Genomic DNA, 14,945 nt, shown 5'->3' on the forward strand with positions numbered 1-14,945 from the left:
AAATTTTAATGATAAAAATGGTGGCATAGCATTTTTCAAAATTTATTTTTATATTCCCACGTACAAGCTTCAAATAAATGTCCTGTAGTGAAATAATGCATCAAGCAAAAGTAGAAATAAAGTAAAACTTTTTCTCTTAAATAAGAGGAAATGTTTAGCTATGACATAATACTTTTAATACGATTTTCAGCAAAAATATTTGTTCTTTTACGTAGTTGGTTTTATTCATTGTTACAATATAATCATTTTATATGATAAAATTATTGCTGTATTACATTAGATCGGATCTTCTGTTTTAGGGAGAGAAACTACCTATTGTAATGGGTACCATGATTCGACTTCCAGAAAATTTTGACCTATCTTCTGATCCCCAGACCCCAAAACCACCGGCGTCAGCTCAAAGGTTTATCCATACATTTAAATATATATATATATTTCAGTTTTTCGCGAACATAATAACTGCCGTAATTTTGCGCCAGTCATTTTCAAATTGTTCCCTAAAAATTAGTCGATCCAAAATCTCGGTCAAGTTCGTTAACGACCAAAATCAGACCATGTGGCTGGAAATGAGGTGGCTTTTTCGGAAAAAAAATATCACTATAACTTTCTTATTAAGTAAAAAAAACGAATTCGTTTACAGTTGCTACTATTCTTTTGATAAGGGCCTAAACCTTATCTAAGTAAAGTTTTTGGATATCACCAACCATTGGCTCAGGGGGCGGAAAAAATGGGGTTTCGAAGACAAAAAATCATATCTCTCTTAATAGGCACAGTATCGAATCGGTTTAATGTGGTCGTTAGTCCTCCAAACATTACCTAAAACCTTTGTCTGAAACAAGTTTTGATATGACCAACACTTATGGCAACGGTTACCAATATTTTTCTGGAATTATAAGATGGGGCTTATCGTACGCTAAGCATGTGAAACTCTTTTTACGTGCAATCATTGTCGTATTGAGTAAATGTGATGGTTTTCTTAACTTTAAGGTGGAAATTTTTTTTATCCCCTACTTAGCACTGGTGAAATGTACCTCTGCCTTCCGGCTTGCCGAAAGGGAATTTTTATTTTGCCAGTTTATTTAAGCTTAGTTTTGGAACGTAGGCCAATTATGTAGTGAGTTATGGAAAATAATATATTTCTTGTTTTCTTTTCAATAATAGTTAACATTATTGATCTGGCTCCTAAATAACCCTAGATAACATTTAGGTTTAACGTGTCATGACACTTTTTTAAGAAGGTATGCCTGTTTTTAGTATTTTTGCTAAAATCTTAAAATTTGAATTATAGAAAAAGAAAAGGTTTTTCCACAATTTGTAAAAGAATTAAATAACTATAATAATTATAAGTACAAATAATACAACTTCCAGTATAAAAACAAGGACACTAGAATGCAGTCTATAGTCTTCTTTTTCAAATTCAGTTTAGAATAAGCAATACTGGAAACTTAAGAAAACTTAAAGAGTGTTGTAACAATAGAATGAGGGGGATAGAACGACGAAATTTGGCGAAACATTTAAAAATAATAAAGTTAAAATGTGAAACACTTTTTAAATAATTAGAAATATTTATTATATACTTATTTTTCTCAAAATTTATAAAGTTATTATAAGTTATTACAGTTGATTTATTACAGTTAACTTGGAAAGTAGTAATACTGTCAGAAATCTGGATAAATCTAAAGAGGGTTTAGGTTTTTTTAACTTAGCATATTAAGATACGATAAAGAAAGTGTAATATTAGATGCATTAAAAATTAGTAACAGGGAATTACCAAATTGTATGGATTTATTCTTAGCACAGAAATTAAGCTGACAAGTAAATAGCAGTGTAACGTAGTGATGAAATATGACAAAGGATGATCTTGTTATAGAATCTCCGTACAGTAATAGTTAATTTACGAAGAATGGATCTCAAAAGTGAGATATCAAAAGCAAACAAAGATAATTTACTTTTCGAAGAGTATAAAATTATCAGTTGTAATTCAAAAAAACGTTTTTTTTTAATTTTTAAATATGAGTTTTGTCGGCAGCGAAACATGGAAATACTAAAGTGACATATTTCTCTCCCTGAATAATAAATTGACAATGCTAGAAAAGGCAGAAAATAACATTCAAATCAATTATGATAATCCTAGCGGAAATATAAAATACTGCGAAATATTAATGAGATATATTTTTTGGTAACCCAGCATTGACAGGAATATGGTCACAAAACCAGTTTATTAGAAACCAGAGTTTTAAGAATTTCCATATCAAACCACAATTATCTTAGTTTATTTTAGCAATAAAGATGCAGAAAGGTATTCAGTAACAATGCTATACTAATATCTAAGTCTTTTAAAATTGAATATTTATCATTAATTTCAAGAAAATTTAAAAACATAAAAACTTTAAACCATAATCCCCTCCTCTAATTTTATTCATCGGAGGGGATATCAATGTGACTTGTGTAAAACATGATATTTCTTTCTTTCTTTTTATAAGCTTTCATCTTATTAATTATGTAGTTGCCGTGAGTCAGATTGAGGTGAACATTCTGAACTTAGGGATTCAATGGTTTAAATTCTTTAAGATTTATACTGGAATTGTCGAAAACAACAATTGTTTGTATTTTTGACGTTTATTTGTCTAACTGTACTAAGTTATTAGTAGTTTTTTCAAATTCTAATTCAAATTCGAACTTCAAATTCGAATTTCAAATTCGAACACTCGTTTATACTATTATGTAAGTATGTAAGTACTTCGAAAAATTAACATTTGTTACTTTTTTTACTTCATTTATTTCATTTTACTTCATTTTTAATTATTATTTTTACTTCATTTTTCGACTTAAAAACAATACGGGCGCCCAACAATACATTTATGTTGTATGTTCAATTCTTTCCACTAGAGTTGATTACATGCATAAAAATGCTTAATGACTTAATCTTGTAAACGATAACAATTCCTTAACCAATGACTAATGCTCTGGATGGTATTATGTACAGGCCTATAAAAATTTATACATGCTGGTAGAAATGATGTCTTCGTCACGATTATATTTAGATCCGTCATTCGTAGTACATAATATGTGTATAAAGAAATAAACTTTTGTCCAGTTTATATCGTGTTCAGTGAAAGTATTTGATAGCGTTTTTGTGCGGTCATATTATTTTATAATTACTCAATGTTTCTCACAAAACTTTTTATTTGTTTTATTTTTTTTTTGTGAGTTATTAGTGCGGTTTGTTACGGTAGATCTTAAATCCATAGTTAAGAAGAAAAAAAACGTATGTGTCAAGCACGTGAAATTATCAATAATGTTTATGATTTATGAAAAAAAAAGTTCTAAAAATAGGTAAATTAACAGAAGACAAACATATACTTGGCATTGAAAATTGCGAAGAAATAACTGCTGCTGCTTGTGGGATATCAAGTTCACAGGTTCAAAAACTCAGAAGAGAAAAAAAGACATGATTCTTCAATCAATAACCCAATCGTGTTCTTTCAGCCCGCCGAAAAAGTATAAACGACCTTCGAATCCTGTAAGTGGACTGGACAGTTTTGATTTAGGTGTAAATAAAAGAACAGTAAATGAATTGCATTCAAAGAAGAATGAATTACCTATTTTAAAAAAAATAAGGCAAGAACATTAGTCACCTATTGATTTTAAAGGCAGTAAATCAAATTTAGCGGTTTTTTTTTGAAAGTGTTGTTACTTTTGCAATTTCAACCGTAAAAGTAAACATTTGACCGACAGGCTGGAGAAAACCCATATTTCCTACAGTTCAAAAATGCTGAAACTACAGTTATATGAATTATTAATGTTACATAAAACTAAATTATAAAAATATCATTGGATAAACTTTTGAAAAAAACATGGCCACCGTACAATTCTAATTTGAATCCGAACGAGATGATATGATCAGCCGTAAGAAGGCATGTAGCAACTCATAACACAACATTTTCTTTCACAAATGTCGAAAAATAACTACGGAGAAAATTAATTCCATGAATGAAGATGAGAATGAAGATAGGAAACCCTATCGTGAAAAAGTAAAAAATATTGAAAAAGAGTATGAAAAAATGAAGCTACTGATAGATGAATTCACAGAACGTTATATTATACATGTCGACTATGATAATGAAAGTGACAGTGATAAATGCTTTGTTTAGCGAGGATGGTGAACTTGCTAGAAGTTTGAATAGATGAATGAAGAAAATTCCAGTAAGCTTTGGTTTATTATTAAAAATTAATAATTTAGTACAAATAAAAGTTATAGAAGGATTAATTCCGTATTGTTTATAATTAGTAAATGTATATATGATAGTTATTATGGCATAAAATATGATAAGTAATACTTCGATTTGATACGCGGGTTTGATGTTTTCAGGTAGAGTAGTAATACGCAGTCTGCTCGTGACATCACAAGCTCGTACATTGGCTGGGTCTCTAGTATAGTTCAGATTATAAGAAAAAAATTACTGAACGGTTCCTGATTGTTTTTATGCTTTATAATTTATGTAAGGCATGTCAATCAGAGGAGATTAGAAGATAATGCAGTTTGTAAACAATGGAACGGCGCAACAAAGAAGTTAGTTTCTTCGTCAGCTTTTGTACACCCACTTGAAGAAATGTGTTTATGAAACTACAACTGTATTTTGTATGTTTTCAATATTTTTGATAAAATTTTGTCATTATTTATAATACAATATAAGGTCCAGAATAATTTTTGCTTTTGAGTACGTTCTTTATTAGTTTTGAAGAAATTTCTTCGATGTAACTTCCCATCAAGGATGAAGTATGCCGCCTCTAATGTTACTAATCTTGTTATTAATTTTTTATTACTAGGCTGTCCTTGGATTAAATAAAAAATAATGGCAATCCTTAAATAAAATATTTATCAGAGAATAACCTATACACAATATTATTATTTTTTATATTGTTTGATTATTAAGTAATGTGTTTGTGGATTATTTAAATTCAGTAAACAATAAAGAGTTAATTTCAATTTTTTTATAAAAAAATTACATTATTTAAATAAGTTTAAAACTTAAATATCAGGTTTATAAATCAAAGTTTAGTTTAAGTTAGATTCATTTAGGTAAATTTTTGTTCCTCAACTGATAAAAGTAATTTTACTTTTAATAGTCAAACATGTATAACGAATATTATTTTGTATATACTAGTTGTATATAATTAAAAATACAAAAATTAATATATTTTATTATCGTTCAATTTCAACTCAGCTTTCCCTTATTTGTCGAGTTTTCGAGTATTATTAAAAAAAAATACGTGGTCAACGTAATTTAATACATAAGATTTAATTATATTTAGATTTTTCTTTTCTTTGAATCAATTACGAATATTTTAAATGAAGAAATGAATTATTTGAAATATATGTCAAATATCGTTCGTTTTTGGTCATTCACAAGAGTGGGTTTGTGAAAAGGGAGGAGAATTTATTACTAATATTTATCGGTTCTACGAAACAAAGTTTTAATTTTGTGTTCTTGATAAAAGGTTTCAAAATAAAATTGAATTATGTTTATTATTGATTTATTATGGTAATTTTTCATTACTTGTTTATTTAAAATTTTTACGTAAATAAAGATTTATTTGATGGATAAAATATATATATTACACAGTTAAAAATGTTACCGTACAAGACATTTGGAAAAACGTTCGGTGAATATTGATGTAAACGATTAATGTAAGCAATGAAAATTGTTGACTCAATTTGTAAAATAAAACGATAGTATATTTATTTGAATGGAATTTCCATATTAAAAGCAATAAATGAAGGAGAACGGATCAGAGGTCAGGCAATTCATTAGCATTTGGACTTAACTTTCACGTGAAAACTGAAAGCAGCACGAATGGTTATAGTGCTGTCTTAATCCGCTTACTTGTTTCTCTTATCAAATCAAATTTCCTCTACTTATTCTGAATAATAATTGGTCGCATTTTATTTATAGGTGTTGTTAAAAACTTCAAAAATTTTTGAAAGCGATAAATCTACTGTCCTAACTGGCTGCGACTAACTAAAATAATCAATTTCTGTTAAGAAGAATATATTTAAGTCGCCTCTGAATAAAGACGAATCTGTGATTAAATTTTTACAAATTTTCTTGAGATAAAATATAAATTATTGTTATTTATTAAATAAGAAAAACAATTTCCAAAGCATATTCATTCTTACATAATTTTATCCAAGTATGTTTGATACATGTTAATTTGATTAAAAAAAAAAAAACGAAACAAAACTACATAAAAAACTACATAACTCAAACCAAGGGTATTAGCATGTTAAAAGAGTAAATTTGAATCCATATAACCAGTAAACTTTAATAACTAGGTTTTTATTTAAGATACAGAATCATAGTGTAACTCAACCTGGAAAGACCAATTGTTTGAATTGCTCCTCAATATAGTTGCAATCACATGTAAAAATATTAAAATCATATACATTTAAAAAATGAGAAAAAATATTTGCAATTTCATTTTGCACTTTATTTTATATTTTTGGTACGAGACTTTGTATGTAGCAGTGTATCTCTAAACAAGTAAATTAAAATAGTAAAGGAATCATTTTTCATAAAAAAAAAAAAAAAAAAATGGAAAAACATTTTTTTAGTTAATAAAGTTTTCTCAGGTAAAATAATGTGTTTGAGTACAGATAAAGACGGATTTAAAATTATGTCGTGGTTTATCTTCTAATTTGTTAAATATTTTTCTCTTTTTATATCATATGTATATTAAAACTTTGATATTCCTTACCCTTTACGTTGAACTTCCTAGCCCACCAGGCTGGTCTAGCGGTTAACTCGTCATCGCAAATAATTTGTTTAACAGCTGATTTTGGAAGTCGAAGGTTGTGAGGTTCAAATCCTAAAAAAATTAGCTGCTTTTATACGGGTTTGAATACTTGACAGTGTAGTACTTTGTTGGTTGGAGTTCAATTAACCACACATCTCAGGAATGGTCGGGCTGAGTTTGTATAACACTACACCTCATTTACAGGTCATATATATATATTCTCATCTCATTGGGCCGAACGGGTGGGGGGGGGGGGTAGGTTGCTTAATATTCACTAGTTGAACACATTGCAACGTACACGTTAGGAAAATAACATGTTTTTTTACGACTTTTTATCTAACTGCAAAAAATAAATCAATTTTTTACATAAAAATTAATAAACTAACTGGGAGATATTTCACAAAGAACTAGTAAAATAACCACCGCTATTAATAACTAAACTCAATTACAATTAAATTACTAGTATTACACTACTAGTATATCTAATACCTAAACACATTCAACAATAGTTTGGATAATCACTCCAACTAGTAGTACTAGATTAATTAGAGAATATAAGAAAATGTTTTCTTCCGTGGTTATGCAATAGTAGCAATTTTACAACCAAGTACCGTTTATTTAATTTATAAAAATGATTGTAACTTCTAATATTAGCATCATTTTTCTGAAAATTAAAATTTTTACTAACATTATATTATTGTAGATAAGATTTATTACAGTACCGTTCTATAGTAGTAAAAATTAATTTTCTTTACTAACTTTGTACACATCGTTCGGTATGTGTATGTAAGCACAACAGTTTTCGTTTAAATAATTCACTTAACTATAACGGACCGCTCAGGGTAATACTTTCACAGAATATTTTTTCTGTGAAAATATATATTAAATATATTTCATTATTATTTTTCTGTGATATTTAACTTAATCTATTTCTTTTAAAAGTATGTGGAAAATTTTAATTAAAAAATTTATTTGTAATTTAAAGATATGTATTCAAAGGTATATTGCTTTAAATATTAAAGTATTGTTATCAAAATATTAAAAAATATCAATACTGTTTCCTAATATCAGTAAACATTTCATTCTGTTTATGGTTTCAGAGCGTTGAAGATTGAAGAATGGAAGCTTAAACTTAGTTGATATAGTAATTTCCGTGATTTAAGTCGGTTTTCAGTACATTTCTTTTTGCGACGTTTCATTTTTGCGATGTTACAGTTCCGTTGAGTTGAAAACTACTGTAAGAATGTATTAAACGTAAATATTTCACCGGTACTGCATGTAAAAAGACAGAATCCCTAACCGCAGTTTGCACGTTTCAATGAAGATGATGTAGCTACATAAAATTCTCATTGTAGTTGTAATGTAAAACAATTACATCATCGGTGCAATACCTATGTTATGTTAACTGTATACACTAATAATTGCCGGAGACTGAAATACTTATTAAACACATCCTTTATTTTCTTCATATTATAATATCTTTAATTTTTATTTTACATTTGACTTATAATACATGATATTTTACATGAAGGTAATTTAGTTTTACGTTTAAATTACATATTTTTTATTCTGTCTAGCTAGAACAGATGTTTAGTGTATTTAAGTTAACAATTTAAAGGATAGTGACAATACAATTAATAAAGTAGAATAATATTTATTATAGCTGGTTCAGTAAATAAGAAGAATTTGACAGTAACTTGTTTACATTAAGTGAGAAGAAAAACAAAAAAATGAATCTTAACAGTAGTAGATTATCACGTTTACTAGAAAAAACTAACCAAAATAAAAAAAAATGCATTTTACTGTAATTTCGAATTCAGCTTCGCTCTATCTACGGGCATTCAAGACAGATCTAATTTTGACAACTAGCGCAAACCATGGCCATCTAACACAATTACATAGTAGAGGCTACAACTCCAGTCAACATTTTACAATACTAAGTGCGGCATATCAAAACTATTTTTTTTTTTTTTTTTTTTTATATAAAACGGGCATAATTTCATTCAATCATGATAAACCAATCACTGTATTTTATGGAATACGTCTCAGACGTTTTCCATTTATGTTGTGTTTTTATATTGCTGGATTTCAGTTTTTAAATTAATCTTAATTGTTAATCTATTTAAATAAAAATGTAAATGTTCGTTTCTTCAAAATCTTAAATTTCCGATAGTTCTTCACCGATAGCTGTGAAATTTTGACAAAATGTTACCTTCGAATAGCGCATTTTTTTATATACTTACTATTTATATACCTAAGATTTCACACCTGTGACACGTAAAAAAATGCTTCTTTGAAAACAGCGCTATCTGTTGGACGTAAAAGCAACACATGCTATACGAAATATTTTACGATTCCATTTCAGTGTTTCCAATATGTGTGTCCGCTATAGACTAAAAAACTACTGGACCGATTTATGCGCGGTGAAAAAGGGAGAAAGGGAAAACTTGGAAAAGAGTGAAATCGAAAAAGGTAAAAGAGAAGAAGGAAAAAAGAGAAGAAGGGGAAAATGGAAAAAAGAAAAGGGGGAAACGGGGAAGAGAAAATGGAAAGTGGAAATTATAAAAAAGGGAAAAGAAGAAGACTTATTTACGCGCGGGGAAAAGGATGAAGGGGAAAACTCGAGAAAGAGGGAATTTGAAAAAGTTGAAAAGGGAAGAAGGAGGAAATGGGAAAAAGAAAAAAAGGGAAACGGGGTAGAGGAAATGGAAAGTGGAAAGTAGAAAAGGGGAGAGAGGAAGGGAAAAGTAAAATAACGGAAGGAAAGGAAAGGGAAAGGGTGGTTGGGAAAGGGAGTAAGGGGAAAATGAAAATTGGAAAAAAGAAAATGGGGGAAGGAGGAAAGGGAAAAGACAAAGTGTAAAATGGAGAAAGGGTAAAAGGGAAAGGTTAAATTTTATGAAGTTCAGTAATGTTCATTTTGTTACTGTTTTATCGAACTTTCAATTGTGTTCATTTAATCTATACTAAAATCTAGCAATACCGAAGCATTGCCGGTTCTGTTAGTTTTTAATATTTATTTATTTGCAATACAAATATCGTGTCTGAGCGCTGATGATGACATTTCGTTTTGCGCTCAGAAAAACCTACAAAAAACCAATTTTTTTATTTTCAAACAGTTAGTTTTTACTCCACTTTTACTTTTTATTCCTAAGTACTGTTTATTAAAGTTGTTTAAATAATATATTACAATAACGCAGTCATTTTTAAGTTTATTGTAGTATAAGAACCGTATACAATTTGTTTTTTCAATATCCTGGTATTTAAAAAATTACCTCACAATAATATTTTTCCTTTTATAACTAATAGTCTGGTACAAATCAATTGTTTCTTTTTCGTAATTTTGAACAATTTTATAACTGATATACTAAAAATCTTTAAACATCTTTAGGTTAATATACTAATGACTAACATGTGTTTTTTTTAAATTATTACTATACAAATCCTTTATTTACTATTAATTAAAAAAATACAATATAATGCAATAGAATTTAGACTTGCTACTGCCCTTTTTAAACGTAATTTATTTTATTTTTTCAGATAAATTTATCTTAAAATGATTTATTATTTATTGCAAAATTATTATTCTTCTTTTCTTTTTAAAATTTTCTTGAAAATAAACGGTACTGCTAAGCGGTTACCACATATTCATGATTGCTTAAAATTATAAAATTTTAAATAAATTATTCTACCAATCAGCATCTAAAGGTGATTTGCTACAGAGTATTTAAACTAAGATTCACAATTTTAGAATTTTAACTGTTAATGGCATACAAATATCCTTACTTAAAGTAGTTATCATTGACAGTCAGTCAATTTTAACTGTGTACTACTGAAGAGTTTATTGAGAAATAGAGAAAGATAAACATTCCATTCATTATGTTCTTAGTCTTATAAAATGTAATTTCATTCTCATGTTGATAATCAATCAGTAATGAATTAAGGCGCCAAAGTCTATTATTAAAATATCCGTGGAAAAGAAAATATGGGCTCTTATGTGCGCGTAGAAGTTTGCACTTGGGTGAATATATGAAATTATTTATTGAATATTTGTATCTTTACTTTCTAAGATAGATTTATTTATATAATAAACAATAGTTTACGACGTTTTTAAATAAAACATAAACTTTTACAAAGTTCAAACAAAATGGGTCAGCTAGAAATAACGAAAAAAAATATTTATTCAATAATTCAGTATTGAACGATATATTCTTTAATAATTTGTTGTTAAGAAAAAATTAATTTCAGATGCAAAATTTTAGAAATTTTATATTTTATGTTTTCTTTCATTCTTAGGATGGAAAAAAATGTACTAAACTGAATTTAATCAGTGACTTTAATTATAAAAAAATTGCATAAAATATTGACTTTTTTGATTTTTCGTCGCACTATTTTCTAATCAATTTATAAATATTATATTTAAGAGGGTAAATAAGCTACTAATAATTTAAAGCTTGGACGTTATTCAATATCGCTGTTGCCAACATATTTCGCGTCGTGATAAATAATTTTAAATAGAGAGAAAAATAAGATTGCCAAATTATTTGTAATCCAAAAAGGAATTTTTACATTTTTTGCAGAGCTAAAATCTAAGAAAATATTAAAACAGTTCATTAGAAAAAAATTACGCAAAGAGTTGCGTAATTTTTTGTAACATATTATAAGGGAATAATTAAATAAAATATTAAAGTATGTAAATATCTAAGAATACCAAAGAATTATGTAAAAAAATTACTTTTGAGAAAAGTTCTGAGGTTTTACTCCCCCTGACCAATTGTAACCAAAATTAAATGTAATCATCAGTGCCTCATATTCAGAAATTGTGTCGTAAAAATTTCAATAAAATTGGTCCATTAGGTCGGGATATATCAAGTAAAAGTGACTAATATATATACTTACGTAGGTACATATATCCTTGCAAAAATTAAAAAAAGAAAAATTGCATTTTTTTCTTATAAGTGGATCATTAAACATCAAAAATTTGCTGAGGCCCATGGGACTGCAGATTGTCCTAAAGATAAAAACACTCCGGCGGTTTGTCCGCTCTGCCAATCAGATCATCCTGCTAATTACAGGGGATGCAGATCATATAAGGAAATCATGGTCAAAAAGCAGGGGCGTAGTATATCACTGGCTACGAAGACTACGGCTCCATTCAGAGCTCAGGGCAGACGGACTACTTCCTTTGGTTTGGAGAATAATAATAATTTCCCGTCATTGGGTAGTTGAACGACTGGGGATCCGTAAACTTGTTCCAATGCTCGTCCATGGTCTTATGCTACGGTTGTTGAGCATCGTGCCCACAGTATTGCTGAAGACAAACTAGAAAAAATTGACTTCCAACAGTGAGGTTTTGGTGCAGCAAATAGGTAAACTAGTCGAGTGGGAGACATCATAGCGTATAGACGTGTTGTGTACTGCTCCGCGAGTTTTCTATATAGGTTTGGTTTTTCGGTTATTTTTCTGGATTTGGTTATCGGATATATAAGTGGATTGGTTTTTTGGATACGGACTTAGAGTTTTTTAAGTGTTTTTCAGAATCAACTCATAGTTTGGTGTGTTTTAACCGCTATATTTTCTTTTTATAGTAGTTATTATTGTATTACTGTGTTTTAGTAATCACGAGGTGTTACTGGAGTAATAAAAAAGTGAGTAGAAGTGCTTTATAATTAGTTTTTCAAGGCAATTTCGAGGTTAGAATATACAGTTTTTGAGTGAAATATTCTAAGTTATAAGACACGTTACAACAAGTGCATAATTAGTAGTAAACAAGGACTTTGGAAATTTTTCTATTATTCTACATAGAGGTGAGAATTCTTTCAAAGTCCTACGTGAAGAGATTTTATAGGGGGATTTCCTTTTCCGTTATAACTCCTGAACCACACATCCAATTTTCATTATTCCTTGACATAAATACGTTTCATAACCCCCCCGATCCTTTGACCCCCCCCCCAAAATTTTTGGACCCCAGATTCGGTCGAATACATTTTCCTGATAATGATAATTCTGAAAGCTTTGAGGAGAATTATGAACAATACCACTAATCTGTCCTACATAGTGCCTAATAACCATGTAGGCAATTACATGAAGTAGATAGTGTCTTATCTGAACAGGAGTAATGAGGAAACCACTAAAGTCTTGACGTTACACACCTATGTAGCTTCAACACAGATTAGACCAGGACAGCCGCGCATTATGAAGGCCACCCCACCTGTGGAGAATAGTAGAACCATAGTGGTAAAATCAGAGGGTAAGATCTATGCTGAACTTTTGGGGGCAATGAAAACGGCAGTAAATAGAGATGACGCAAAGATGTTATATCAGTAAAAAAAGGGAGAAATGAAGAAGTCTTAGTAAGGATACAAGGACCAGAACGGGCAACAGAATTCACAAATATCCTCAAAGATAAGGTAGCGGATTTAAAATTCGATCTCAGAACAAGAGGTGGAAGAAGAACGATAGTACATATAAGAGATGTAGAAAGTAATACTACGGAACAAGAGATCCTAGCCGCATTAAAGATGAGGATTGGCGAAGCGGAGGATGTGAAAATCTCCTCAGTTAGACCAGGATTTGCTGAAACTAAATGTGACTATTGTCAAAATAGTAGAGCAACGAATAAGAATAGGCTGGGTTAACTTTAGAGCATTCATAAGAGAAGACATTGAGAAATGCTACAGGTGCTGGGGAACTGGGCACAGACGCCACGAATGTAAAGGCCCTGATAGAAGTAACCTGTGCTTTAACTGTGGGGGTAGAGGACACACAATAGCTAATTGTCAGGAGCCCAAAAAATGTGTCAAATGTGATAGTAATGAACATAGGACTGGGGCATGGCAATGTGGAAAACACCAGGATGCTTAGAGTGCTACAGGCTAATGTAAACAGGAGTAGGCTGTCGCACGATCTTGTGTCTAGGCTGATAGTGGAGAAAAATGTTGATTTTTTAATTGTAACTGAGCCAAATATTTATGAGGCAGCAAGAACAGAATGGCATACTGACACTGTAGGAAATGTGGCAATTAAAGATGTCAGTCATAAGATTGCTTGGAAACTTATTTTCAGAGGTAAAGGTGTTGTGGCTGCAGAAACACTGTCAGCAACAATCGTTGGAGTTTATATATCACCGAATGTGGATAATGTAGAATTTGATAGTACACTTGACGTAATTCAAAATGTGATTACTAACGCAGACAAAAAGATCATAATGCTAGGTGACTTCAATAGTAGGCTGGTGGCAGCCGGGGGCCGCAGTACCAATAGGAGAGGAGAAATGTTGATGGAATTAATGGAGACAGTAGGATGTCAATGTATAAATGATGACACTCCAACATTCGAGGCTAGAGGTCATACCTCAATCTTAGACCTCACTATCCTAGATGGAGAAGGCAAAAGTGGAGCTGGCAAGTGCTACAACAGGATGTAGACAGTGATCATTATGCAACAATGGTTACACTGAAAGACATTAGTTTTAATAGTTATGATCGAGAAACTGTTCCTAGATTCACTGCGGAACAGATAGAGGCTATTACAGGCAAGGTTGCCATCAGATTAGTGGCTATTGAACAACTCACGCCAGAAACCCTTGCTAATATAATAAAACAAGAGATGGATAGGGAGTTGCACAATGGAGTTAGAAAACGAATGGTGTATTGGTGAACTGGAGAAATCGCTTATCTTAGGCAGATTCTGCAAAATAAAAGACGAATTAAGCAGAGGCTCAGAAGTGGACTGAGATATGAAGAGGCCAAAATGAGATACATAAAGGCAAGAAGAACTCTAAATAGAAGAATAAGAAGAGAAAAGAGAGACCATTGGGCAAGGCTATGTGAAGAACTCGATAAAGATCCCTGGGGCATGGCTTTTTATTTGGTTAACTGGCATTTCTCCCACCACCACCCCATTCGGTCGCCCTAGAGCATAGACCAAATGTTCCGTGCCAAGAACGGCTACTGAGCCTCGAACAGTTTAGCGACCCAAATCCTAAAAGCTCCTAGTGAGCTACCTAACATGCGTGAGCGAATCAAGCAGGGCGCCATACAGCACCCGCTGAAGTGTCCCAATCGCTCACTTGTCAAACGTAAAACTAGATTGGGGAGGCGCACCCCTTGTACAATTTATTCATCGTCGATTAATTAAAAAGACAG

The 14,945-nt window shown here is 30.5% G+C and overlaps 1 protein-coding gene across 1 annotated transcript; it reads left to right on the forward strand.

Annotated features, from left to right (window-relative positions):
• Positions 1-13,612: 13,612 nt before the first annotated feature.
• Positions 13,613-14,224, forward strand: LOC142317869 (uncharacterized). The gene has a single exon (XM_075354416.1). It carries the CDS (start codon positions 13,613-13,615, stop codon positions 14,222-14,224), a length of 612 nt encoding a protein of 203 aa, XP_075210531.1.
• The last annotated feature ends 721 nt before the right edge of the window (positions 14,225-14,945 follow it).

Source organism: Lycorma delicatula, chromosome 1 (genome assembly GCF_047948215.1).
Source record: "Lycorma delicatula isolate Av1 chromosome 1, ASM4794821v1, whole genome shotgun sequence".
Lineage (NCBI taxonomy): Eukaryota > Metazoa > Arthropoda > Insecta > Hemiptera > Fulgoridae > Lycorma > Lycorma delicatula.

Coding starts and splice junctions, on each gene's coding strand:
- LOC142317869 (XM_075354416.1), top strand. CDS start 13,613: ATGAACATAGGACTGGGGCATGGCAATGTGGAAAACACCAGGATGCTT.